This window comes from Haliotis cracherodii, unplaced genomic scaffold, assembly GCF_022045235.1.
Source record: "Haliotis cracherodii isolate W230 unplaced genomic scaffold, xgHalCrac1.p SCAF_11, whole genome shotgun sequence".
NCBI classification, from domain to species: domain Eukaryota; kingdom Metazoa; phylum Mollusca; class Gastropoda; order Lepetellida; family Haliotidae; genus Haliotis; species Haliotis cracherodii.
In genome coordinates, this window is record NW_027266266.1 from 45,943,032 (window position 1) to 45,970,706 (window position 27,675).

General features: G+C 40.6%; 1 protein-coding gene across 1 annotated transcript; it reads right to left on the reverse strand.

Annotated features, from left to right (window-relative positions):
* Positions 1–5,665: 5,665 nt before the first annotated feature.
* On the reverse strand, positions 5,666–27,480 carry LOC139455870 (uncharacterized). Its single transcript, XM_071237414.1, has 6 exons — positions 27,393–27,480; positions 10,929–11,111; positions 9,846–9,965; positions 9,080–9,193; positions 8,256–8,450; positions 5,666–5,928 (listed from the first exon to the last, which is right to left on the reverse strand). The coding sequence occupies exons 1-6, from the start codon at positions 27,478–27,480 to the stop codon at positions 5,666–5,668; spliced, it is 963 nt and encodes a 320-aa protein (XP_071093515.1).
* Between the last annotated feature and the right edge of the window lie 195 nt (positions 27,481–27,675).

Here is a 27,675-nt window from a genome sequence, read left to right on the forward strand (position 1 = left end):
TATTCATTTAAATGTCATATGAAACTGTATTCATAAAATGAATATACCTATTTAAGACAACCAACAAGTATGTATCTCATATGTGTCCTGTCGCCCACCAAACGTAGGAGAATGCCAGTTTGAATCGTCGGGGAATGCATGAAAGGCCTCAGTAAAGCTTTCGAAAATGGTTTCTAGCAGATACAGTGTATGTGGAAGAGTGAGTGAGTGAGTTGAGTTTAACGCAGTTTTTAACAGTATTCCAGTCATATCACGGCGTGTTGGCTCAATGTGGGAGGGAAGCCCGAAGTGATGCAGGTCTTAGACGTTTACCACTTCGGTGAAACCCACTAGCACGGGTATGGTGCTGACAAACCTAGAAACACATTCGGGGCGAACAGGGATTCGAACCAAAGTTTATAGGTTTCTGGCTTGCCCAATGGACGGAGCTCTGCAAAGCGAATTGCGGCGCTTTAGACGACTGGGCCAACCGTGTGGAAGTCATTTACAAGAATGACGTATCCATAATGATGCCTGATGCATTTCCCTAGTTTCACTCTATGCCAACGAATCAAATTTTCTGCTCGAATTTGTAATATCAAACAATGGGAATTTGGCAATTTAAACTTAAGTTATGTGATATGATTTCGTTCAATAATTGTCACATGGCCAATTCCCTTCTGCTGATTTGCAAACCTGATCTAGAAATAAAAAAGAGATCAAGGAGACCTCCTCATTTGTGGCATATTTTCATCTTTGCAAATTGATTCAAAATGACAAAATGTATCCACAAGACTGTATGACAAGAGCGATTACTGATAAACTACTGATGTAATTCACACATTCAGCATTACACAATGTCACAGCCTAACAACGTTATTTTAACTGTTCCATTGTGAATTTAACCATGTCATTGGCACAGGGTCTTTTGAGTGAGTGAGTGAGTTGGGTTTAACGCCGCTTTTAACAGTATTCCAGTTATATCACGGCGTGTCAGCTTGATGTGGGAGGAAAGCCCGAAGTGATGCAGGTCTCAGACGTTTACCACTTCGGTGAAACCCACGAGCACGGGTATGGTGCTGACAAACCTAGAAACACAATCGGGGCGAACCGAGATTCGAACCCACAATCATAGGTTTCTGGCGTGCCCAAGGGACGCAACTCTGCAAAGCGAATCGCGGCGCAAGGCCTTTTGAACCATGGCATGTGTGGACATTTTCATCATGTAATGTAGGGCATTACTGATTCACCAAATGTCATGGCAGAATAGAATAACCACGTCACCTTCATGTCTAATTGTGCCGAAATTAAGAACTGTTTGAAATAACTATTGTGTGAAACAGGTATTAGCTGACATTATATCAGGTCCAATAATTATAATGGAAGAATCTAAGTCTGCCACTTTGAGGAGTGAATAAACAACCCGTGCGCTTTTTCAACAAAAACAAAGATGATCACGCTCAGAAAGACAACTGTCATCCAAGCCATAGTTTCAGCGTACATTCAATTGCATTCTTAGGTCCCTTCTAACCCACGGAGACTTGATATCAGTAAGGAAGCACTTCAAACATTCAAAAGAATAGGTCTTCAGCAACCCATGCTTGCCGCAAAAGGCGACTATGCTTGTCGTAAGAGGCGACTAACGGGATCGGGTTGTCAGGCTCGCTGACTTGGTTGACGCATGTCATCTATCCCAGTTGCGCGGATCGATGTTCATGATGTCAATCACTGGATTGTCTGGTCCAGACTCGATTATTTACAGACCGCCTTCATATAGCTGGAATATTGCTGAGTGCGGCGTTAAAACATCAAACACTCAATGGGGACATAAACCTGGGTGGTAATGAGGGTAGAGGAGGGTCCAGGTCTGCAACTTTTCCATCTACTGGAATAATCTTTCCAGGAGGTTGCATCTCATCACACTGAACAACAGGTATCAGCTCTTGTCATCAAGGGGTCTCGGGTGTTCCAGTCGTGCTGTATGTCGCTGTGTATAGTTGCGTCCCATTGGCGTGCAAAAACCATATGATCGCCGGTTCGATTCCAGGTTCGTCCTGATAATGTGTCTCTGTTTTTCAGCATCATGCTAGTGATTATGGGTTTCACCAATCGTTATCAGTCATCTAAACATAAAACATCTATTTGAGGATGCCAACAGTTTCACCAATATTGGGGGTGTTTTGTAGGTTCGGAGAGTAATGTCTTACTTTGTATAGAATTAACCTTTTTATTCTACAGTTTACTTTCGAGAAGCTCCCGTACTCACTGATCTGGGGGCACGGGTGGCCCAGTCGTCTAAAGCGCCGCGATTTGCTGTGAAGAGTTGCGTCCCTTGGGCACGCCAGAAACCTATGATTGTGGGTTCGAATCTCGGTTCGCGCCGATTATGTTTCTAGGTTTGTCAGCACCATGCCCGTGCTCGTGGGTTCACCGAAGTGGTAACGTCTGAGACCTGCATCACTTCGGGCTTTCCTCACACATTAAGCTGACACGCCGCGATGTAACTGGAATACTGTTAAAAGCGTGAAACCCAACTCGCTCACTCGCTACTCACTGATCTATTTGTGGATATCATTTATCGTAATTGATACGCTCATCTTAAATGATCAGCACAAAATACTTTAGGAGTACACGTTGTACCCCAATACTGAAACAATCGCGTCCTGTTACGTGCACTTCACACTTCAGGAACATCGTTCCCTCGATCGCGCTAAGCTTGCGACCGGTTATTGCGATCCGACGGTGAACCAATGGTTGTCCCATACCGAACGAATTAATTTTTCACCGTGATCCTTGTTTTCAGATGAACAATTTACTTGCCTTTGCATGTTTTTGTAACAGGAGCCTCCGGTGGGGCAGGATACGCTCACCTTACACAAACACATGATATCATCACAATTTGATAGTGATTCATACATGCATGCTTATGATATAGTCAGAATCGAACAATGGACTCTGATTTAGCAACGATTTTGTAATAATCATGGAAAAGATTTTGTGATTTTCAAAAATAAATATATATATATATATATATATATATATGTTATTCAACGAATTGTATGAGATTTCTTATGTCAAGGTTATTTTAATAACATAAACGCGTTTATCAATAAACACCAAAATATATTGACAAGGTGCCTGTGAAAGGACTGCGTTGTTGTACCCCATCACAGCCCCGACGACGTGAATCAGTTACCATAGTATCGGGTACTGGATCAACTGCCCAAGGTCAGACAGGAGATGACCCGTGACCGTTTTGGCTAGCTGCAGCATGTATGACATTTAAGAATTGAACGTCAGTTTGGATGGGTTCATTGAAGTGTGAACGATTTAAAACCGCTGGTTAAACTGTTAAACCTCCGAGCTTGCGAGGCATCAAAGTCAATATCGTTCAAAAAATCAATTTCGTTCACCTCAGTAATTTTACAGAATTAATTTTCTTTACTTGCATTATTAGTATTGATAGATAGCCATTCCATATCCAAACCACCTTAAGGACAATCCATTTTCTTTCATGTAGCAGCTAGACGACATCAAACACCAGAACCAAAGCATTTATTTATTTATAAGTCAAATGAAATATTACAAGACCAATACTAAATTAATTATATTGCTGATAAATGCAGGGATTAAAAGAACATAGAAAAACGAGTTGATCGTAAACACCGATCGAGAATTCGGGGAAACCCTGGAAAGATCAATTTCACAAAAAATTGTCACAGCGTGTGAACTTTTTTTTGTCCGTTCACAGCTGTGTGTACTCCAAATATCAGATCACGTGACTACCCATTCAGCCAATCAGCATGAAAGATACAGTGTAAACTTCAAAGTTTGAAATTATTGCAATATGAAAACAACATGCGCAAAGACGTATTGTCCTTTATTACCCCCGTGATGAAGATGCATGTGATGAGATACTTACTTCGTACGCCACACGTATGTCTTACAAGGTTGACCTCGGTTTATCCGTTTTAATGAAACTATCGTGACCACACTCCGTCGCAGTGGTGACTCAGCATAACACCAATGCCACAGGCTAATTTGCATATCACGTGACCGGACTTTTCTCTGGTTTGTAAACAAACGCGCTTTTTCAGAAATCAGTATAGAACAGACTAATGCAAGTATTTGGGGGCGCTTCACTTATTGTTTTGCATAACTATATAGATATGCTACTACAACTGCGACAGTGAGTTGCATGACAATATATATTTATGCATCAAAGTGACCGTGTCGCTAGCTCTCCGTTGGGCTTCGATGACAGCACGTTGAGCCGTACAACCAATGTAAACATAGGATTACTACGCAAAAACAAGTAGATTTTTGCGCATTTGCATACTTTCTCAATGAAAGTTAACCATTCTTTGACATTTGTTTATGAAAATGTGTAGACTTGTCAAACATGAAACGGATGAAAAGCATATGCAATATCTTGAATGGACTGTGAAAGATGTGACGAATCGTCACATGGCGCTGGCCTGTGGCAGAGGTACTATGCTAGCTGGCTACCGGCCGCATGGAACTCTGGGTAGGAGAGTGAATCGTGACCTTGGTCAAACCGGAACTACTTTTTTACTCATAGGCATTCACGAGATTTTTACAACAACGAAACAGAACAGGCGACACGTTCAAATAATAACAAGAAATTGTAATAACATAATGACACTATATTGTGTCTTGTATGGACGAAACCCACATCTGATATGCTATTGGTGCAAATCGAAAAATGTGTCAAAATTTAAGGAGACGTCAGAGGACGAGTTTATCGTGTTGTAGCCACTTCTTTCAGTGCGTATAAAATCAAAACTATCAATGGTAAATTGAACCAAGGCCGGCACTGAACTCCCGTTGGCACCCTCACAATATATCGTCAGCCCTTGTCTCCGTTTTAGATGTAACACTGTACCAGAATGTGTCTTTGAGGACCTCTCCTTCTCTCCATGAGGTGGGCAGTCGGGTAGCCTAGTGGTTAAAGCTTTCGCTCGTCACGCCGAAGACCCGGGTTCGATTACCGACATGGGTACAATGTGTGAAGCCCATTTCTGTTGTCCCCCGCCATGATATTTCTTGAATATTGCCGAAAGCGGCATTAAACCACACTCACTCACTTACTCATTCCAAAGCGTAACTCGGGGCATATTTGTCAATTCCAGCATTTTGGCTGGTTTCTTGTCGTGCGTGCGTGCGTGCGTGCGTGCGTGCGTGCGTGCGTGCGTGCGTGTTTGCTTGCAGTAGTCCGGACTTATGCCGAATTCTATAGTGGTAACCGACTGAGAGCCCATGCCACAGTTTATTTTTGTTCGACAGATATGGTTAGGGTACGACACAGTGTAAGGTTCAAATGGTTCGATTCTCGACATGGGTACAATGTGTGAAGCCCATTTCTAGTGTACCCCGCCATGTATATTGCTTGAAAATTGCTGAAAGCGGCATAAAACCACACTCACTCGCTTACTCTTTCCAAAGTGGAACATATTTGTCATTTCCAGCATTTTGGTTGGTTCCTTGTCGTGCGTGCGCGGATGTGTGCTTGCAGTAGTCCGGACTTGCCGAATTTGATATTGGTAACCGACTGAGAAGCCATGCCACAGTTTATTTTTGTTCGACAAAATATGGTTAGGGTTCGACAGATATGGTTAGGGTACGACACAGTGTAAGGTTCAATTGGTATCGAAGGATATACTTCTTAGGGAGTTGCAAAGTCACGAGAATACTGTGTCGGTAACACTTTCTGCCAGAGTTGCTTCCCGGACATGTTTATTCCTCCGCTTGTCCACCTATCCAGCTTGCAGATGTCACACGTGTTGTTCTCAAAGATGAAGTAGATACATGACGATCTTTCTCTGCATGCAACAGCGCACTCGATGCCTGATTTAGCAGGAAAAGTCTCCGTGATTTGTAGACGGATCGACTTTGGAGAGTATCTGAACATGCTATATATCTTTTCCGCTGAAATGCAATAGCATTGTATATGATCAATAGTGTGAATGTATTGAAGACACGTTTAACTAAGTTCTTAAAAGGAGGCATTGTTACCGTCAACGATAAGATAGATTGGTGAGGCGTCTTTTAACGCGTCAAAGAACACATAGGCCTTTGTTTCAATGCTTCCCTGTTAGTAAGGAAAAATATTGTCAACCAACGTCTAACGTCTACCAAAGTGTCAGTGAGATCATGTAACATCAGGGGACCACAGACTAAACCATTGTGTACCGCTGTGTTACTGTGGTGATGGGCTGTCGTGTCAGTGACGTCATGAACCATCGTGTTAGTGAGAGCTTGTACCAGCGGGATACTAAGGTAAGTACTAGTGTGTGTGAGGGCTTGTACCAGCGGGATACTAAGGTAAGTACCAGTGTGTTAGTGAGGCATGTACCAGCGGGATACTAAGGTAAGCACCAGTATGTTAGTGAGGCATGTACCAGCGGGCGAGTAAGGTAAGTACCAGTGTGTTAGTGAGGCTTGTACCAGTGGGCGAGTAAGGTAAGTACCAGTGTGTTAGTGAGGCTTGTACCAGTGGGCGAGTAAGGTAAGTACCAGTGTGTTAGTGAGGCTTGTACCAGCGGGCTAGTAAGGTAAGTACCAGTGTGTTAGTGAGGCTTGTACCAGTGGGCGAGTAAGGTAAGTACCAGTGTGTTAGTGAGGCATGTACCAGCGGGATACTAAGGTAAGTACCAGTGTGTTAGTGAGGCATGTACCAGCGGGCTAGTAAGGTAAGTACCAGTGTGTTTGTGAGGCTTGTACCAGTGGGCGAGTAAGGTAAGTACCAGTGTGTTAGTGAGGCTTGTACCAGCGGGCGAGTAAGGTAAGTACCATCGTGTCTGTGAGGGCTTGTACCAGCGGGATACTAAGGTAGGCACCAGTGTGTTAGTGAGACTTGTACCAGCAGGATACTAAGGTAAGTACCAGTGTGTTAGTGAGGGCTTGTACCAGCGGGATACTAAGGTAAGTACCAGTGTGTTAGTGAGGGCTTGTACCAGCGGGATACTAAGGTAAGTACCAGTGTGTTAGTGAGGCATGTACCAGCGGGATACTAAGGTAAGCACCAGTGTGTTAGTGAGGCTTGTACCAGTGGGCGAGTAAGGTAAGTACCAGTGTGTTAGTGAGGGCTTGTACCAGTGGGATACTAAGGTAAGCACCAGTGTGTTAGTGAGGGCTTGTACCAGCGGACTAGTTAGGTAAGTACCAGTGTGTTAGTGAGGGCTTGTACCAGCGGGCTAGTTAGGTAAGTAGCGGTGTGTTAGTGAGGCTTGTACCAGTGGGATACTAAGGTAAGCACCAGTGTGTTAGTGAGGGCTTGTACCAGCGGACTAGTTAGGTAAGTACCAGTGTGTTAGTGAGGGCTTGTACCAGCGGGCTAGTTAGGTAAGTAGCGGTGTGTTAGTGAGGCTTGTACCAGTGGGATACTAAGGTAAGCACCAGTGTGTTAGTGAGGGCTTGTACCAGCGGACTAGTTAGGTAAGTACCAGTGTGTTAGTGAGGGCTTGTACCAACGGGCTAGTTAGGTAAGTACCAGTGTGTTAGTGAGGGCTTGTACCAGCGGGCTAGTTAGGTAAGCACCAGTGTGTTAGTGAGGGCTTGTACCAACGGGCTAGTAAGGTAAGTACCAGTGTGTTAGTGAGGCTTGTACCAGTGGGCTAGTCAGGTAAGTACCATCGTGTCTGTGAGGGCTTGTACCAGCGGGCTAGTCAGGTAAGTACCATCGTGTCTGTGAGGGCTTGTACCAGCGGGCTACTAAGGTAAGTACCAGTGTGTTAGTGAGGGCTTGTACCAGCGGGCTAGTTAGGTAAGTACCGGTGTGTTAGTGAGGGCTTGTACCAGCGGGCTAGTAAGGTAAGTACCACGTGTGTAAGTAAGGGCTTGTACCAGCGGGCTAGTTAGGTAAGTACAAGTGTGTTAGTGAGGGCTTGTACCAGGGGGCTAGTAAGGTAAATACCGGTGTGTTAATGAGGGCTTGTACCAGCGCGCTCGTAAGGTAAGTACCGGTGTGTTAGTGAGGGCTTGTACCGGGATAGTTAGGTAAGTACCAGTCTGTACCAGCCCACAACAAATCAGTTGGAGTAGATCACACTTTGAGAGACTACTTAAAGTATTCATCAGACGTTCTTCTTGATAACTGACACTTGGGGTTATCTTGCCAAAAGAGCCAACTATAGAAAGGAGAGAACATGGACCAGCATGTCAATCCAGTCATGTCAAAATGTGTTGCTGGGGATATACTTCTTGTTACCAATGAATTTAAAATTTAAAAAAATTAAAAGTAAAGAATAACTTACGGACACAGTGTGGTGCATGAGCATTGTATTTGAGAGTCAACGTTCCATAGATACTACAGGCCACCCATGAGGAGTGTCCCATGTTCATATAGCCTGGCTCACATTTGAAGGACATCGTGTCCATCCAGTGTGGTGTTGTCTGAAGTGAGGCCACTGCGTGAGGGAAGAGGATATTCGGATCGCCACAGGTTATATCTGAAAATGTTATCGGAATTGGACTTATTAAATGTCATTGCTTTATGGTTGTAAAATTTATTTTTTGGCAATGTGTGTGTTTATGTGTTGTTTTTTTGTGGTGTGGTGGGCTTGTGCGTGTGTGTTGTTGGTGGGTGTGGACGTGGGTGAGGATGTCAGTATGGTTGTGAGAGTGGATGTGAGAATTGTCTATGGATGTGAAAGTGAGTATGGTGTGGGTGGTAGTGTCAATGTGAATGTGGGTGGTAGTGATGTTTTTGTTGTTGTATATTTCGCTTTCTGCTTTAGGACCTACATTTCTTCCGTCAAATCATACTTTGGGACTTTCACACATTATATTCTCGACGATCTCTAGCACTACAATTTCTTAAAATATTTTTATATTTGAACAATTAATGATTTCCAAAAGGTCCTGACACAAACACACTCAATCAACATAGGCAATTTTTAGGCAAATGTTTGGGTTATACAATTTCAGTAGAATTATGTATATCGTTATTATCACCAATGAATATTAATATGTCACATTTCACGCCCGCTCGTTGTGGACAAAAATAATGAATAAAAGTAAAAAAAACCACCCTTTATTTAGTCCGTCTCTTTCATGGGGGAAATGGAAGGCTACTCACTGGCCCTAAGGGAGCAGGTGTAAGGGCAGACATTGTCCCTGATGTCAGCTTCCTTTTCACATCGTCCGTGCCTGGCATAGATGCCACACCGACAGTCAGACTCTCCAGATTCTCCTTCAACAAGCACATGTTGTTACTTTTGATATTATGATATCTCATAGTTTACGGAATGGATTTAATAACAGACCCGTCACAAACACATACAAAGGCAAGTCAATTGTTAAGTCCAAATAGGGAAGTTTGTTCACTGATGCGTCCAATGTGGAAATGTCCTCCACATGTCCAACATAAAACCTTTTGAAAGCCTTAATGAACGTTGTAACCTTGATCACACAACTTTCGAACAAACGCCTTCTTACGCTCTTTGTACGTACTTTCGTTCGGTTGTACTTTAAAAGCTGTGAAATGTCGACACGAAAGGATGGAGCTGCTTGACATAAAGGGAAAGTAGACTGTTGGTGGAAATAAAGACCTGTGGGGAGTTATTTTGTCACACGGCATTCCCATGCATTGGTCTAACTATGAAACAATTCCTTTGATATGATCTTGCTAATCGGAGCAGAAGTCGACTTCAAATGACATTTGCTTTCATGTTTGACACATTTTCCTCTTAACCTCTGAAGATAGAGATTTGATCATAAGAAATAAATTTATGGAAAGGAAATCCTACTTTCGTAATATAAGTATCTATTTTATTGGTGACGTCCGACCTGTCATACTTGTGGAGATAACTAGGAGATAACTGAGAGACATTTTTGTAACCTACGGTGACAGAGCGCTGGTGTATCACATGACTGTCCACATTGCTCCCAGGAGTATACGGGCCAGAACAAACATTGCTCGTTCATCCCTGATAGACACGACTTGTCACTGTTTAGACACGAAACTGAAAACAAAGAGATTGCTTCAAAGTGCTTGTATTATTATCGAAGCTTTATTTTGTGTTGGATTCTCCTGTTCAATCTGGAAAACTCTATGACGTTCAATGACCTATTTTTCGATTCCCCTTTCCTTTCCCTTTCGATAATTGAGATACAAATAGATATGAACATACATTTAACTGTACGTCTAAACTAAAACATCGCCAGCTTAAAAAACAATTGTGGAAAATCTACTTGATCAAGATGTGTATAGTTTCTATTTTACGCTGAAAACCGCGAAGGCAATCCAGTTTGATGTCGTTTGTTAGTTTAACGCCGCACTCCAATGTCCAGCTATATGACGGCGGTCTGTAAATAATCGAGTCTGGACCAGACAATCCAGTGATAATTATCATGAGTATCGATCCACACAATTGGGATCGATGACATGCATCAACCAAGTCAGCGAGCCTGACCACCCGATCCCGTTAGTCGCCTCCTACAAGCACAGTCGCCTTTTACGGCAAGCATGGGTTGCTGAAGACCTATTCTACCCCGGATCTTCACTGGTTCAGTTTTATGAACTCGAGTGTGGATTTGTAAATGAAGCCGACACTCAAACTGCCATATTTATCATTTACCACAATTTGAAAACAAAAGAGACTGAGATGCGAAGCGTTTGTTTGTTCCCATATTTGCAGGGTAGCTCCAGATGATAATTCGTATATGTTAAGGCCGTGTGCATCACGTACATCTAACGGGAATGTGAATATGCATTTCACTGTAATGATGTTGAATTGCGGATATACAGGGATCGGCAAAATGTATGTTGACATGCTGGCGGGTATATTTTTTCAGTTGTACACCGCTGTAGCTGGCTTCATGGAAATTTATCAAAACGCCATTTATATGAATGGTAAGCTAAGATGTAAAAACAAAGCACACCATTCTTGTATATTTTACAACGATTAATGTCTACATCTGCATACCTGTACATTTTGGTAATGTAACTTCATCCCGCGTGCCGTCCGGTTTACATTCTGAGTCCCCCCAGGTGTCTTGTCCATTGCATCCTTGGCAGGAGAAGTATAGTGACTTGTTATACTCCAAACTCCCTTTTATCCTGTACCCAGCTGGCACATCCACTGGACACTCCAACATTGTCATATTAACTATGACCAAAATAAAAGAGGGCTCTAAATACCACGTGTAACTGTCAAATATCAAAATAGTGTCTATACATTTAGTTAAGTAATACATGCAATTGCAACTAATTAACGTACAGCAATAAGTCCCGAAATGGTTATCTAAGAGACATACTAGAGGACGTTAAATCGTTACCCTGTATGTATGTTGGTGTAATGTTTCGCAATATCACGGCGGGGGACACCAGAAATGGGCTTCCCACATTGTACCCATGTCGGGGATGAAACACGGGTCTTTGGCGTGACGAGCCAACGCTTTAACCACCAGGCTACCTGACCGCCCTAAACGTTTAGAAAACGCTTGTGGGTAACGAAGACCATCATTCCGATCCATATTAAATCATTTAAAACAGTTTGTGGAAGACTATTGGAGGACATGGCAAAGACTGGAGTAAACATTAGGCAATATCAACTCACTCATTCTAAAATCATTCAGGGGCACAGTCCGTTTGACTCTAAATGAGAACGATGAATTGCAAAATAACTCGAAATCCAGAAAAGTGTATGAAACATCAATACGGTACTTAACCATGAATACCCTGTACCAAACAAAATCTGAATTTTGTTTGTTGTAAGACCCATGACGGACGAAGTTCTTTAAGAAACTATCATGTAATTTTGTATAGAAATGTGTACATGACACGTAGGGGGGACAAACCGTGGAAGGCACAGCGCAAGCACGCATGCATTGCACGTACTGTGGTAGGGGAAATGACAGAGCGTTAGAGGGTCCGTCTCATGACAATTTCAGTCGCAATCTGACTCGCTCATGCCATAGATCTCGTCGTCGGAACTGCTGCTGGTGCCTGAACCGACTGCCACTATTATAGGTTGGACTGTTGCTGGCCGTAGTCCATCTCGTGACCAATAACGTGGCTCTATCTCGTCAACGACTGTAGCCACACAACGCCTCCATGTTTCTACTGTTACCCGACCAAGGGATTCCTTTACGAGTTGTTCAACGTTTCGTAATTTGAACGTTGTGTTCGATCGTCCAACGTCACCCTTGACGATACCCCATACAAACTCGATTGGATTCAGGTAGCAGTGATAAGGTGGCAGTCGTAAGACAGGGTGACCATGACCCTTGATGTAACTGTCAACTTTATACACGAGGTCAGGTTTCATAGTTTTGATGATTTCACAGAGCTGTGGTTTCGTCGCTCGAGAAGGAAAGGTAATGTTCCTCCGTTGCAGTAACCATGTCTCCTTTACGGTTATTAGATGTTGGAGTCTTGCTTTCTGGATCCTGCACACTATGATACGGTGCATTGTCCATGACAATGAGACACTTGGTAGGCAAAGCAGGGACAAATTTATCTTTCACCCACTCCAGAAATACATTGCCGTTCATTTCTGTGTGGTAGTCCCTGTTGTCTTTGGCCTTGGCTCTAAAGACGAGGTCACAGTCTGGGAGAAAACCCTGACTAGCAGAATCAGCATGGAGAACTATGAGTCTTTCACCCTTTCCCATTGGTAACTTTCTAACAGACTCCTTACAGTCACCACTGGGTACCCACTGACTGCTGGCTGTGTGTGACGCATTTACCCATGTCTCATCTAAGAAAACGGGCTCATATCCTTCTTCATGTTTCTGTTTGATGGTACGAAGGTAATAATTTCGGAGACGAACAATGTCAGACCGCTCACACAACACAGCCCTATTTTCTCCAGTTATCTTTTTGTATTTGTAACCAAATGTATGCAACAGCTGCCATAGTTTGTACTTTGTAACACGTAAATCATGGTCAGTTTCAAGGTGTTTCTTCAAAATTCAGGTAGTAGTATAGGTAATGGGGGTTCTGGCTCACTTCCACTGGAGCCAGATTCATATACCTATACTGCTACTACAGGTAGCATTTTTTATGTGTAAATGACTATGCGATTCAACGATAGTCATGAGATTAAACTAAATTAACTCTAGCTCACCACCACCTGGAGTCTATGATATAAATTTTTATAGGTAATGGGGGTTCTGGCTCACTTCCACTGGAGCCAGATTCATATACCTATACTGCTACTACAGGTAGCATTTTTTATGTGTAAATGACTATGCGATTCAACGATAGTCATGAGATTAAACTAAATTAACTCTAGCTCACCACCACCTGGAGTCTATGATATCAATTTTTATAGGTAATGGGGGTTCTGGCTCACTTCCACTACAGATGGAATTTTTTACGCCAAAATGATTATGCGATTCAAAGATAGTCATGAGATTGGCTCTAGCTCACCAATACCTGGGGCCAATCATTGCTTTAGATGAGCCTAAATGGTAATAAAAATATTCTTCATTATTTTTATCGATAAAGCGATATTCAACATTTTTATTAAGTTCTTCGTTCATTTTACTAGGAGACCAGACTATATAACTACACTCATCTTGTAAATTAATAAGAAACAATTGATTACCGTATTTGGTTGGTTTGACATCACTGATATAATAAAAACCTTGTGGTAATTCTCTCCATTTAATAGTTTTTTTCATTATTATATATTTATGTAAGCATTTGTCTAAATGTGATCAAACGATAGTAAGCAATCTATTTTTAATCTCCAACCAGTTCTTTGGTTTTGGCACGGAATAATTGAAGCGCTTGTTGCCTCCCCTGTTCTATGAACTTTTTTTTCTCATCCTCGCTAATACCACTGGTCTTATGAGATCTTGATCGAATCTCCTGCTTTATTTCATTGTATTTGGTGAGTTCCAACAGCACTAAACGAAACTCATCCTCGGATATCTTACAATCGGCCATTGCTGTCGAAATATGATCCTCAATGCTGTTCAACTTTGCTTCGGCGAGTATTCGAATACTATCGTGTTTTAATGCTTTCTTTTGTAACCTACGAGAAATGAATTTTATCGCTATTCCTGCCAGTCCCGAGACTCAGGCGGTTATTTCCATGCCGAGCACAATAGGCGCGGCGATTATAGTTGATAGTAAACCGACACTGGCTACACCGAGTCCCATGCCAGCTACTACAAGAGCGGTGTCAACTCCGTCCAGAGCATTCACGGCTGTGCGATACTTTTCATACAATCCAAGTCTCAACTCCCTATCCTTCTCTATTCGATGTTTTATGTCGCTTATTTGATGTAATCAAAATCCATCAACAGTTTCCATCTTTTCAATTGCTTCATCGAGCGCCGGATATAAACTCATAGTGTATATTACGAATATATAATAGTCTTTTATTGGTCTTGCTTAAATGTTTTGAGAGTATACATCAACCTTATCAAATGTATATTATATGGCAAGAATATCTTAGAAAGAGAAATACTACCACTTTTAATAATTTGAACCCCCTCGAGGGTTGTAACGGGTGATGCTCCGACATGAATAATACTGCAACGTTGACGCTCGTGTTTCTTGAGCCATTTAATCGATAGACCTGGTAATATTTCGAAGGCATCTACCGGTGCATCTCCGAACAAGACTTCAGTAATAAGCGTAGAAATATTAGGTATTGCACTCAAGTTAACTTTAATATCATCGAATTCAGCAATCAAATTTAAACTAACATTTTGGATTGCCGGACGACTATATAACATATGACCTGGTTTTTCTGGCAGGGGAGTGACTAACACACTTTTTCGTTTTGACGGGATATAGGCCGCGAGTACGATACCACTATTTATTATCTTAGTTAAATTATGTCCCTTACCCATCATGACATAAGGTGGCGATATTCAGTAGCCACTTGATGTTTGCTTCGACCATAGTCCATTTATTCTCACTGTTGTAAATAATATTGTACGGAGTGGTTTTAAGGAGTCTACTAACGTCGACATCGCTTAAATCTTCTAGATTTTCCGGGAATATAACTTCTTTCCGCTTGTATACATTATCGTGTAAGTGTAAAGCGTATAACTTACCATTGTTAACAGGTTTACCGAATCCTTCCGTGTCTCCGAGATCGGAAAGCGCAATTGTATTACATTGTCTTATCGTTCCAGGGCCTGATGCATCAACCATTATTTATAATATGGAGTGTTACACTTAAGTATCCTATATGTACAGGTTGGTGTTTTACATCTAATATAGAAATTTTGAGGTCTGAAATAATACCCCGCTTTAATTTTTTATATTGTAATGACGAGAAAGATTCCGTTCTACCGCTATTGTATTTTTCATTTTTAACTGGAACACTTCTGAGCAGAGTTGAAGGACTTTCTAGTTGAATATTATCCGTCGTGCTTATTTGGTCAAGATGGATGCACAACTCTTTATAGGGAACTAAATCGGGTAATTTAACATCCCGATGTATGCCAATTAAGCGACTAAATTCCCATGTAGCTGATTGTTCCAATAAAAATATATATTTGAATTTCCAGGGTCCCATTTCACTGTCCCAGTCGCCTCATTTTGTGAGAGACTAACTCCATTAGGCTTTAAAATTTCATCATTGAGTGAGCTTACGCTGTAATACCCATCAGGTATAGTAATGCGTTTGATAATACTACGTGTGGTCATTAGTATTATCCTATTATTATTTTTTGCAGCATTTATATTGGTCCACCGTGGGTAATACGTTACATCGCATAGAGCGACTTCGGGTTGTCCATCCGAGTTATCGATAGTACGAAGCAGTTGAATAGACTGACTATTTGTTATTCCCAGGAGTGTAACATACATATCAAATATACAATGATACTATATCATAACTTAAATATGGAATCAACCATTATTTATAATATGGAGTGTTACACTTAAGTATCCTATATGTACAGGTTGGTGTTTTACATCTAATATAGAAATTTTGAGGTCTGAAATAATACCCCGCTTTAATTTTTTATATTGTAATGTTGAGAAAGATTCCGTTCTACCGCTATTGTATTTTTCATCTTTCACTGGAACACTTCTGAGTAGAGTTGAAGGACTTTCTTGTTGAATATTATCCGTCGTACTGATTTGATCAAGATGGATGCACAACTCTTCATAGGGAACTAAATCGGGTAAATCGAGTCCCTGATCTGATGTCTTGAGTAATGTTATTTCTCCTCTCCATCCAAGTGTGTATGCTAAGTTCCTGTAAAGCTTTACATCCTTTTTTCCAGCGTTTAAAATCAGTAACCCATTTGACTCATTTTGTGTGAGACTAATTCCATTAGGCTTTAAAAATTCATCATTGAGTGAGCATACGCTGTAATACCCATCAGGTATAATGTATTTTTGACCATTTATTTCTGTCTCATTATTATAACCCCTCGTAGCATTTATATTGGTCCACCGTGGGTAATACGTTACATCGCATAGAGCTACTTCGAGTTGTCCATCCGAGTTATCGATTGTATGAAGCAGTTCAATAGACTGGCCATTTGTTATTCCCGGGAGTGTAACATACATATTAAATATACAATGATACTATATCATAACTTAAATATGAAATCGAGATACATTACTAATCAATCGATTATAGTAACTGCCTCTGGTGCTGAATTTACCGTTAAATTCCACGATATCTTTGAAAATTACAGGGTCACGGCAACTAGCGATAAAATGGTGCACGATTGGTTTCACAATCCGATGCAATTTTGGCAGAATCAGTTAAACTTTGCCATATGGTGTGCCACAACGGGATGTGGCGTATCTCTTTACGCTCCAGGATTTGAACTGAATAAGTCTGTTATGTCATTTCACGTGTACTATCAGATTAGACGTATACTTAAAGAAATTAGTGCTCCATTACCGCAGGATCGAGCGTGGAATTCCACAAATAATAATTATGATAGGTCCGCGTATGAGCGTATTTGTCAGGAATTTAATGTTTCTATGAGTAAAGATTGGCGTATTAAAGGAGCAAACCATGGTCTAGGTGTTCCTTACACAGAGGAAAAAATATCCGTCAAAGCAGAAAGCGATTATGTATATAAAGAACTTAATAAACTTCCAGTCAATTTTGGTAAGTTGTATAGTACCAGCAAACTTTACGCAAGAATATATGATCATTGGCATAAAACTGGTGATTGGTATAAAGGCTGGGAACTTTATAGTAACGATTGGAGAGGGGATATTATGAGTTTTAAGAGTGGTTTAATATATATTGTTACAAAATTTATACAAATGAATGATACCGCAGACGCTTGGAATGAATTTCTTAATGATAAAACGGAAAATAATTTTACTAACCCAGGATTTGTAAGAGTTAATGAATCGATAAGAACTTATGTATGGGCAATTCTCGGAGCGCAATCGCAAACACGAACGTCCATTATCGGTTCTGGGACGGCGCTCAATGCGCAAAAACAGTGTCTCAAACGTGGAGGACGCCATTAATTCACCAGTTGACATACCATCGTCTATAAAGCGTTTTCAAGATGCATTACAGTACGCTCAATCCAAAGTGGACTTCGTTTATGCGCCGGGACTATACATGTTTCTCGAATACGACTGATTTGCGAACGAAGTGCCTTTCTATTACTGGAAGCTGCTTCGAGGCGGGCCGATCTGTCCTCTTGTAAGTGACGCAATCTTTCAGCTACGTGGCGTCTACTGAACTCATCGCCCGCCTGTTCGAGTTTTGTTTTCTCGTAAGCTATATGCTTGTCGATTTCAGATAGCTTGGCTGTATTATTGATGAGTTCTCCCTGCATTGTTCGCATTGCCTTGTCAAGACCTCGTAATTCCCTAATACTGAACTCTGAATGTGGTACCTGTAACGTGGAATTATCGTAAAAGGTATCTAAGATTTCTCCGAGTCCGTCCGAGGCCACCATCGAGGCTGCTTCCAAATCATCTGTATTAACGAGTTCTTTCCTCATAGTCTGAAGAGCCTTAGTAGTCTTCGCCGAAAGTTTTGGTCGTCGGTAGTAGTCCACAAAACCTAATTCATCACGAACAGTGCCAATGCCGTGTTTAGCAGCTATCGTAGACAAGGCTAGGGTCTTACGAGTACGAGAATGCATAAGATCAATATGCGGAGAGTCACGCAGTCGCAATATTCCTTTACTATCTATCGTAAACTTTGAATAGTCATGAACTATTGGGTTAACATAATTTTTATCATCTTTTAATGTATTGTAATAATCATTGATGGTTGATTGTAAAATTTCATCGTTAAGATTCGTGCCACCAAAGTTGGTTTCATCAGTATCTTCGATTGGATTCTGGTTATCAAAGTCATCAAAGGTACTTAGATCTAAGTTATTATGTTCAAAATTAGTCATTTTTATATTAAACATAGGGTACATGTTTTCAATATAACAATGTCTTCGCAATACGGACGCAAGTTAAACCCACAACGTAGACATCGAGATCCATTAGGGGTCAAGGCAATTCGTCAGTCTGTTACTATAACAAATAACCCTAGTACCATCGATCAGAATCAAACGCTTATGGTTCGCTTTCCTAATCTCGGCGCACACGATGTGTTAGTTCCGGGAACTGTCCGACTAGCATTTACGATTGGTTTGACTTCTACCGACGTTAACAGGGAGCCCGTTCAGAACATAGGTCGTGCTATCGTTAAGAAAATTGCTATTAAAATTAGCGGTAATGAGGTTTTGAGTATCGACGATAGTGATGTATACTATTGCTACATGGATCTCTGGAGAACGGATAAAGAGCGGGAAAACTTACAGTACCAAGGTATTTGTAATAAGAACACATTGAGACTGCGCGTAGGTGCTGAAAATGGTGTTGATACCAACGAAAAAGATAAGGCCGTTGCCGACGCATTAGGTAACCGATTCTATGTTCCCCTAGACTTTGAATTACTAGATTCCCACATGCCCTTTTATCAAGCATCCTTAGGCGATAGGTTAGAATACGAACTCACTTTTAACGACAACGGTAGAGTAATCAGAGCTGCTGAAGATGCTAGCTATTCCATTGACAATATCTCGCTCGAGTACGATATGATAACGGATCCCGAATTAGCCAGACAAATTCGTAACCATTATTCGGGAGGTTTAGCCATTTTGTACGATCGCAAGCTGCGACATCGAAAGATCACGAGGGACAAAAAAGATACGATGTGGAATATCAATCTAAACGTCCCCACGAGGTCGTTGAAGGGTATTTTAATGTTGTTCGAGGACCCCTCCGATGCGTTTAAAAGAAATACCGAGAAGTTCTACAATCCCAAGATTACAAAAGTAGAATTGACTATCGAGGGCGTTCCTAATCAACTATATAGCCAAGGAATGCTAGCGTATCACCAGTGTGAAGAGATTAAAAAACTTCCTTCTGTCATGGTGACTGATTTACGACACCCATTGTCTGAAGAACATTTGATTGCAAAGGCTCATTACCCTGGAGCCATGACATCTATATGCCTTGAAACATTTAATTGCTGTTATTTATAAGATGCTAATCCTATTTGCTACTCCCAATTTTTGTGTACATCGACCGTCTGCCATCCTGAACAGGATGTGCAAGTATGTCACTGATGATTTACTGTTTACATTTATATTTATTACATACTAAATGTCAGGTGACCTTGGCTATATAAGCCTTGGTCCAGAGAGAATAGAGAAAAAAGAAAGGTCTTACCCTTAGCCTAGCTAGGGTTAGGCTGGGTGCTCCGGGGCACCTAGACAACAACCACTACCACTATGTGCTGACCAGGCACATAGTGTCTTTTGTATGTATATATCAACATGTATAAAGTAGAACTGTATATACCACAAGTCATCGTCTCCAAGTTGTCACTTCCTACTGAGAACCATAGGTCGGCCCCTTGCATATACGAGCATGCAAATTGTTCATTATTCAACGTCGGACTGCCACGCGTTTATAATTTGGTGGAGCTATCGGGTATGACAGACTTCTTAGTCTGTCCTTTCCTGTACCTCTTTGCAGCATGGCATATGGTTCACAAAACTGTAGGAAGTGACAGTCTCTTATTAAAAGGATATACTACCTTCCTGGGGGCCAATCACCAAGAATGAAGAAATGGCCTTTAACAAGATTGAAGAAAGAACAAGAACCTCTCCGATCAAGAACAAGTTGTCCGATCCCAAACCTTCCCTGCTCGAATATCTTAGCAACACTGCTAAGACTTCCCCTTCAAGATGTCGTTCCTGCACATGACCTAAGAAAAGAAGTATACATGCCTATCCCACAGAGAGCCGAACAGAGCCATCTTCATGCAGACCCTGCACAATACAGAAACCGCCTCACAGGCACCTACAAGATGGACACTGTGTACAAAATATCTCATTGGGACTTACTAATTTGTGTTTACTTATATGGACTCAATCAAGGATATATATTGTGTGACTGTTGAATAGTGCAACCAGGTATGTTTAATCAAAGCCAGTATATTAATGCCAAAATGTGTCTTTCCAAAATTCAGTTTTGTATGTGTGCAATATACTCCAAATTACATCTTTAGTCAAGCTAGATCTTTGAAGTTATTGTGTAGGGAATCTTTGAAATGTCTCCAGGCCACGCCAGACATATAGTTGCAGCTAGGGCCCAGACAAACCTAAGCTGTAGGGTTATCGAGTCACACCTTAAAGTTCAACTCGTAATTTCAAAAATCTAAACGACAAAATTTGTCATTTGTTACAAGTAATTAATGCGCACAGTTTGGTACAAAATTGAATGTATTGTCTAGGACTTTGAATTCTGATTAGGGATATTCTTGGGTGAGCCACCCCTACACATATGTTTATTGTATGTCAGTATTAAGTACTTAACAGCACAGCAGTATTCAGCATTTCAGAGTTTTGATGTCGGAATTAAGGAGTTTTTTTCTTGGGCATCGCACCCACAATATCTGGGCAAGCTCCGTCAAAGGCATGGGAAGAGCAACCATTGTACTTAAAAGGGCAATACTACCCACAAGTACCGTTTGAGTCACGCGGTAAAGCTAGACTCCTGGTTTCAAATTTCTTTATGTGAAATATTTGTTGAGAATTTGTGAAAAGCGGTAATTACCTTGTAGAGAAATTGCACATTACAAAGATCACATGGTAAGTTTTGAAACTGGCACTAATTCAAATTGGCTAGATGATCACTTTCATACCGCCATTGCATACATATATATTTGTTGCATAAGGATTTCATGTAACTGACTTTGTTCACATTTGCATGGTTGTTTTCGTAGCTAGTACGTTTCTCCCCATCCCGGCAGAACATCGCATGTATTTATGCGAATCTCTAGAGAAAGACCCATTCATCGAACACGCTATAAGCTCAGTGAGCTGTGAGTTTTATCATAGATTCGGAATGTTTTTAGCTCCGTTCACCACAGCTTTAATAACAGCTAGGTATTGTCAATTTAAACATACGTGCCCGCTTAATAATATAAAGAACGAAGTTCAAATAAATAATGGAGACTCAACAGGTGACACCACAACAGATTGTGAACACGCAACCACAAGTGAACGAGGAACAACAAGTGAATGAGGAACCACCACATGTGAATGAGGATGCACCACAAACACAAAAACAACCCAGAGTTACTAAGAACCCCCAAAAAATAGCCGCAGGAAGAAAGGGAGGGATGGCGAGGAAAGCGAAATTAATAAATAATTCAAATATTAATCCGATTAAAACATGGGCACTAGTAGGAGTTGCAGGTATAGTGGCTGTATGGTTCTTTTATAAGACCGGAGAAGAGAAAACGTCACCCCCGCCGCAACAAGAAGTTCAATTAGAGGTTAGTCCTCATATAATGCTATAAGAAGCATGACTACTCCAGTTACAGACGGTAAAATGTTGGTAAACGCGACGTATCATTCAGCGGTGGTCACCGGCTTGGCCATTGGCTATGACCGTATGGCTAAAATGATTACTAAAGCCACACCTCCCAAGCTAGATTTTAATGGATTTGATATAGGTATGATGGTTCTGGATATTGGATTAGCAATGGCAACGAAGGATATGCTCATCAAACAAGGACTTATCCCGGAAGACATGATGAAGTAATTAAACATTTGAATATTTATATTCATATACTATGGCAACAATTGCGATGATGGTCGGTGGAGCTGTTGTTAATGCTCTAGCTTTTTCGGGGAGTAATTATTTATTTCCCAGTATGAGGGAATCAAACGCTAAAGAAGTTGAAGAGGAGCGTAAACGACATAACGAAGCTTTAGAACAATACCAAGCAGCCCAGTTACAATATACACAGCAGAGAATGAAGAGATTAGACTTTATTCATGAACAACTGATTAAGGAAGGACATTCAATTCAAACGTTTAAGGATGTCGAATCTGCCATGCACGAATACTACCTCGTTTATGGGAAAAAACTCGACCCAATACCGAGACCAACAATGAGTCAGTTTTATACACCGGAACAAAAGAACCGCGAGGTCACATTTGTGATTATGGGATTGACTGCTGTATTGATATAAACTATATGTGTTCTGAATGCGGGATAGGGGTCAAAGGTCGTTATTGTTTATGTAAGAAACACGGTGCTGATAGGGTCAGGAATCAGATTATTTATGCTAGGAAGAGAGATTACATCAATGAGAGGAATAGGTTGGGGAGAATACGTATTTAGATATATGAAAAACAACCAATTAGACATTTGTCTCATTTTGCATATACCATTCAACCACAATGGTTTTTGTCAGAGAGTTAAAAGCTATGGCAAAGCGACGTGGTCTACGTGGATATTCTCGTATGAGAAAAGCTGAATTGATTACCTTACTAGGTTTGGAATACAACAAACCCCAGACTGTTAGAGAACTCAAAGCTCGAGAGAGAAACAGTGGGCTGAGAGGTTATTCTCGAATGAGAAGAGCTGAATTGATCGCTTTACTAGATAATAATAATGATGATAATGATGATAATGATAATGTTGATATTGATAATAATCAACAACAACAAGAATTAATATTTGTACCCACATCCGCCGGAGTTGGTAAATATCTAAGAGGTTGGAAGATGGATATTAATTCCAACATGGATGTTAACGATATTAAGCCCATCATATCGAGTAAAATTAACGAGGAGTTAGATGATTTACATAGTATAAAATACCAGCTGACGATTAAAATGTCATTGAGTAAAAGTAACACAGACGATAGCGTCGAATATACCGAACCATATTTCCGAAGCAATCAAGAAGTTATAACCGAATCCGATACTATAATCACATCATTGGATACATCAATTCAGAGGATACAGGAAACTTTAGAACGCTGGACTAATAGACTTTCGGGTTGGGGTGTGGATAAAGTCGATAGTTTATATTTAGATATAGCGAATTATATGCCTTTCAAAGGTGGATCTTATATAGATTTACCCCCGTATTATAAAAAGAAAAAAGCCATAATTAACGTTAAAAATAAATCCGATGACTGTTTAAGAATGATGATAAGATCTGCATTGTTCCCCGTAGACAAAAATCCGGATAGACCTTCTAGCTATCCCCAAAACTATGGACTCAACTTCGATGGTATAGACGAACCTACACCAATATCGCAAATTGATAAGGTGGAAAAGCAAAATAATTTAGCTATAAATGTTTTCGGACATTCTAAAGGAATTGTTGTACACAGGATAAGCTCCGCTCCGGAACATATCCCCAGAATCAATTCATTTTTGATCGTTCTCGTTGACTAAACCTATACATTATAGGGACAAGGATGGGAAATCTAGAATAAAGCAAAGTAATGGGCTTAGATTCACAGACTCAGTACAGTTTCTGTTATCTTCCCTGGACAATTTAGCTAATGCGAACAATCCCGATGACTTCGCGATAACAAATCAATATACCGATAAGATAACTCGTCATTTGTTGCTGAGAAAGGTGTATATCCTTACGAATATATGGATGATTGGTCTAGATTCGAAGAAACTGAATTACCACCCCTCGAATCATTCTAAAGTAACTTAACAGAATCTAGAATAACAGATGCCGATTATGAACACGCTCTGACGGTCTGGGATAAATTAGGTTGTAAGAATTTAGGTGATTATCACGATCTGTACATGAAAACCGATGTACTGTTACTCGCTGATATATTCGAGATATTTAGAAAGACGTGTTTAAAACAATACGGCTTGGACCCGGCATGGTACTATTCCAGTCCCGGACTATCGTGGGATGCATTGTTGAAGAAAACCGGCGTAGAACTAAAACTACTCACAGATTACGATATGCACTTGTTTATTGAGAAAGGATTAAGAGGGGGTATATCGATGGCAGCGAAAAGGTATTCTAAGGCTAATAATAAATTAGTGGAAGGATACGATCTAAGTAAACCCGACACGCATATATTATATCTTGACGCTAACAATTTGTACGGATGGGCTATGAGTCAACCTTTACCCACGGGTGGTTTTGAGTGGGTCCATAATATCAATGTGAATGATATCCATAATATCCATAATAATGATGAGAATAAAGGATACATACTAGAAGTTGACTTGGAATATCCGAGTTCCTTACATAAAGACCATAACAGTTATCCGCTAGCTCCCGAAAGATTAATGGTTAATAAAGACTGGATGTCGGAATATCAACGTTCATTGATGGGTAATAGTAGGTTAGCTAACATAGAAAAACTCGTACCAAATTTGATGGATAAGACAAAATATATAGTTCACTACAGAAATCTCCAGTTGTATCTATCGTTAGGTATGAAACTAAAGAAAATACACAGAGTTCTAAAGTTTGATCAAAGCCCTTGGATGGAGCCCTATATAAGGTTGAAAACAGATTTAAGAAAGATAGCTACCAGCGATTTCGAAAAGAATCTATATAAGCTCAAGAATAACTCGGTATTTGGTAAAACTATGGAGAATCTAAGGAAGCGTGTTGATGTTAAATTAGTCAGATCTAATGAGGAAGAAAGACTCAGGAAACTTATAGCCAGTCCGGCTTTTAACAGAAGCAAGATATTCGATAACGACTTAGCCGCGTTGCATATGCAGAAGAGTAATATAAAATTCAACAGACCGGTGTACGTCGGTATGAGTATTCTCGACTTGTCAAAACACTTAATGTATGACTTTTATTACAACGAACTTAAGAAGCAATACGGCGATAGATGCGAGGTGTTATATACCGACACAGATTCTTTGTTGATGGAAATACAAACCGAGGATGTGTATAAAGATATGGCAGAAAAAATAGATATGTACGACACGAGCGATTACCCTAAAGATAATCCACTGCACAGCCTAGTAAATAAAAATGTGTTAGGTAAGATGAAGGATGAATGTGCTGGGACTCCTATAGCGGAGTATGTAGGATTAAGACCTAAGATGTATCCTATAAAAAAGTCCGATAATGGAGAGAAAAGAAAAGCTAAGGGTGTTAAGAAGTATGTGGTAAAAAAGCATATCAAACACGAACAGTATAAAGAATCATTATTCAACGGTAGAACGTTCAAACACGAGATGAACTCTTTAAGAAGTTACAATCATAGGATATATGGATTAAGAATGAACAAGACATCATTATCCCCCTTAGATACAAAGAGATGGATTGATGATGATGGTGTAACTACCTATGCTTATGGTTATGGTGGTTAAACCGTACCGTCAGGAACTATGAACAACTCTTCTCGTACAAATGCCCTACCCGGTCCATCTTGAAGATAATAAAGAATAGGCTCTCCTTCTTTCGTAACCAATCGACTAATGTTATACGTCTTAAGAGACCATATGGGATCGGTTGCGTGACGTAGGCCTCCCTCGAGTTCACCGGGCTGGTATAAATATCTTACCCTTACTCTATCCGGAAGTTTTTGTTCTTTGCCTCTCCTCAGTGCTGAAGATTCGGAAGTCACGGATTTCATTTTAATCGCATCGGATGGTTTCTTCCCTATTAATCTCGTTACTTCATTATTCAGCGCTGATACAACGGCTGATAATCGTGTCACCCATTCGGTTGATCTCAATCGCTCGGATTTCATTTCCATCCCATACTGATAGCCAAACAAACGTTCCGCTAATGTCCGGTTAAATCTTTCAACAATGGCTTGACTGCGGTGGGCCTCTCTTTCACCACGGACGATTTTGACATTGTGCTTTGTTAACAGTTTAGTTATCGATCCCATAAACTCGCGACCGGGATCTACTTGAAATAGCTTAGGCCATTTTAGTGGTCCGCGTTTATATATGCGACTCAGTGCATTAGCTACTTCTGTTGAATCTTTCAAGGTTAATGGCTCAGCCTCTTTGTATCGACTAGCCACATCCACTACTGTTAAAGCGTATTTATACGTTTTGCGTTTTACCTTATTGTGAGGAAGAAACAAGAGGTCAGCCTGATGAACTTCATTCGTTGTAAAAATACCAAACTTCTTCCTCGGTATATAACGCGGTGCCGGTAAATATATTTGCCACAACGCTTGTTTCTTTAGCCAATCCTTGGCTACATTTTTAGATACCTTAGCCGCGGTGGCTAATTTTTTTATTGCTCCTATACCTTTCCAATATCCTCGTGGGCTATAGTAAATTTTATTCATTATTAATAAATATTGATGTTTCGTTTAATACAACTCATGACTATCGTTGAATCGCATAATCATTTTGGCATAAAAAATTCCATCTGTAGTAGAAGTATAGGTATATGAATCTGGCTCCAGTGGAAGTGAGCCAGAACCCCCATTACCTATACTACTCAGGTACTTATTTTCTGAGCGCAGTTTAACAATTGCACGTCTGACTTGATCCCTCTGAAAACTGTCTAATTTATCAACCTTGCGTGGTTTTGACATGTTCCCTACCTCCTTGGCCTAACTATTTGTATCTCGTCGACTAACAACATTTTTAAGTTTCTGAGGGGACATACCAAGTGCTTTTGAAGCTCGTTTCAAGAATTTATTAATTGCATAAAAAGGCTTTGCTCTTTCTGCTTCACTTCTAAAGAAATCATACACATTCAACATCAACTGTTTAACATCTGCTGAGTAGCGCATCTCGTCATTGAATGAACACGGTCACTGTGTAGCACGTGCAGACCGTGCTTGCGCTGTTCCTTCCACGGTTTGCCCCCCCCCCCAACCCCCCAACCCCCCCACGTGTCATGTGCACATTTCTATACAAAATTACATGATAGTTTCTTAAAGAACTTCATCCGTCATGGGTCTTAAAATAAACAAAATTCAGATTTTGTTGGGTTCAGGGTATTCATGGTCAAGTACCGTATTGATGTTTCATACACTTTGACAGCAGGTGTTCACGAAAAGGGTACTGGCAGCGTACACAGTATTTAGAAAGCGTTGCTTGACGAAATCAACAATCTGTTACAACAACGTTAGAAATAAACAATGAATATCAAATGATTCTATAATCAAAGTGACAATGTGCAAATAAATGCACTTTACCTGTGTTGTTCTGTACATCAGCTTCACACGAGATGCATTGTAGCAGTAATATTGAGAGAACTACATACACAACCGACACAGAAGCCATCGCGCAGACAGTGCGACAACTGTGTCGAATACACACACGCGAGTTCACAAATAGGAGAATAACGCCATTTATGGTAGTTATTCAGGGGTGACACAAACATCCATTAGGTTTCACTTTTGTTGATTGATCAGTATTGATTTAAGGAAATGTATTCTCTGCAACAGCAAAAAGCAACCTGGAAAATATAGTGCAAGA

Coding starts and splice junctions, on each gene's coding strand:
- LOC139455870 (XM_071237414.1), bottom strand. CDS start 27,480: ATGGCTTCTGTGTCGGTTGTGTATGTAGTTCTCTCAATATTACTGCTA. Junction 9,966..10,928: donor TACATTACCAAAATGTACAG/GTATGCAGATGT, acceptor CTTTGTTTTCAG/TTTCGTGTCTAAACAGTGAC. Junction 9,194..9,845: donor TACACCAGCGCTCTGTCACC/GTAGGTTACAAA, acceptor TGCTTGTTGAAG/GAGAATCTGGAGAGTCTGAC.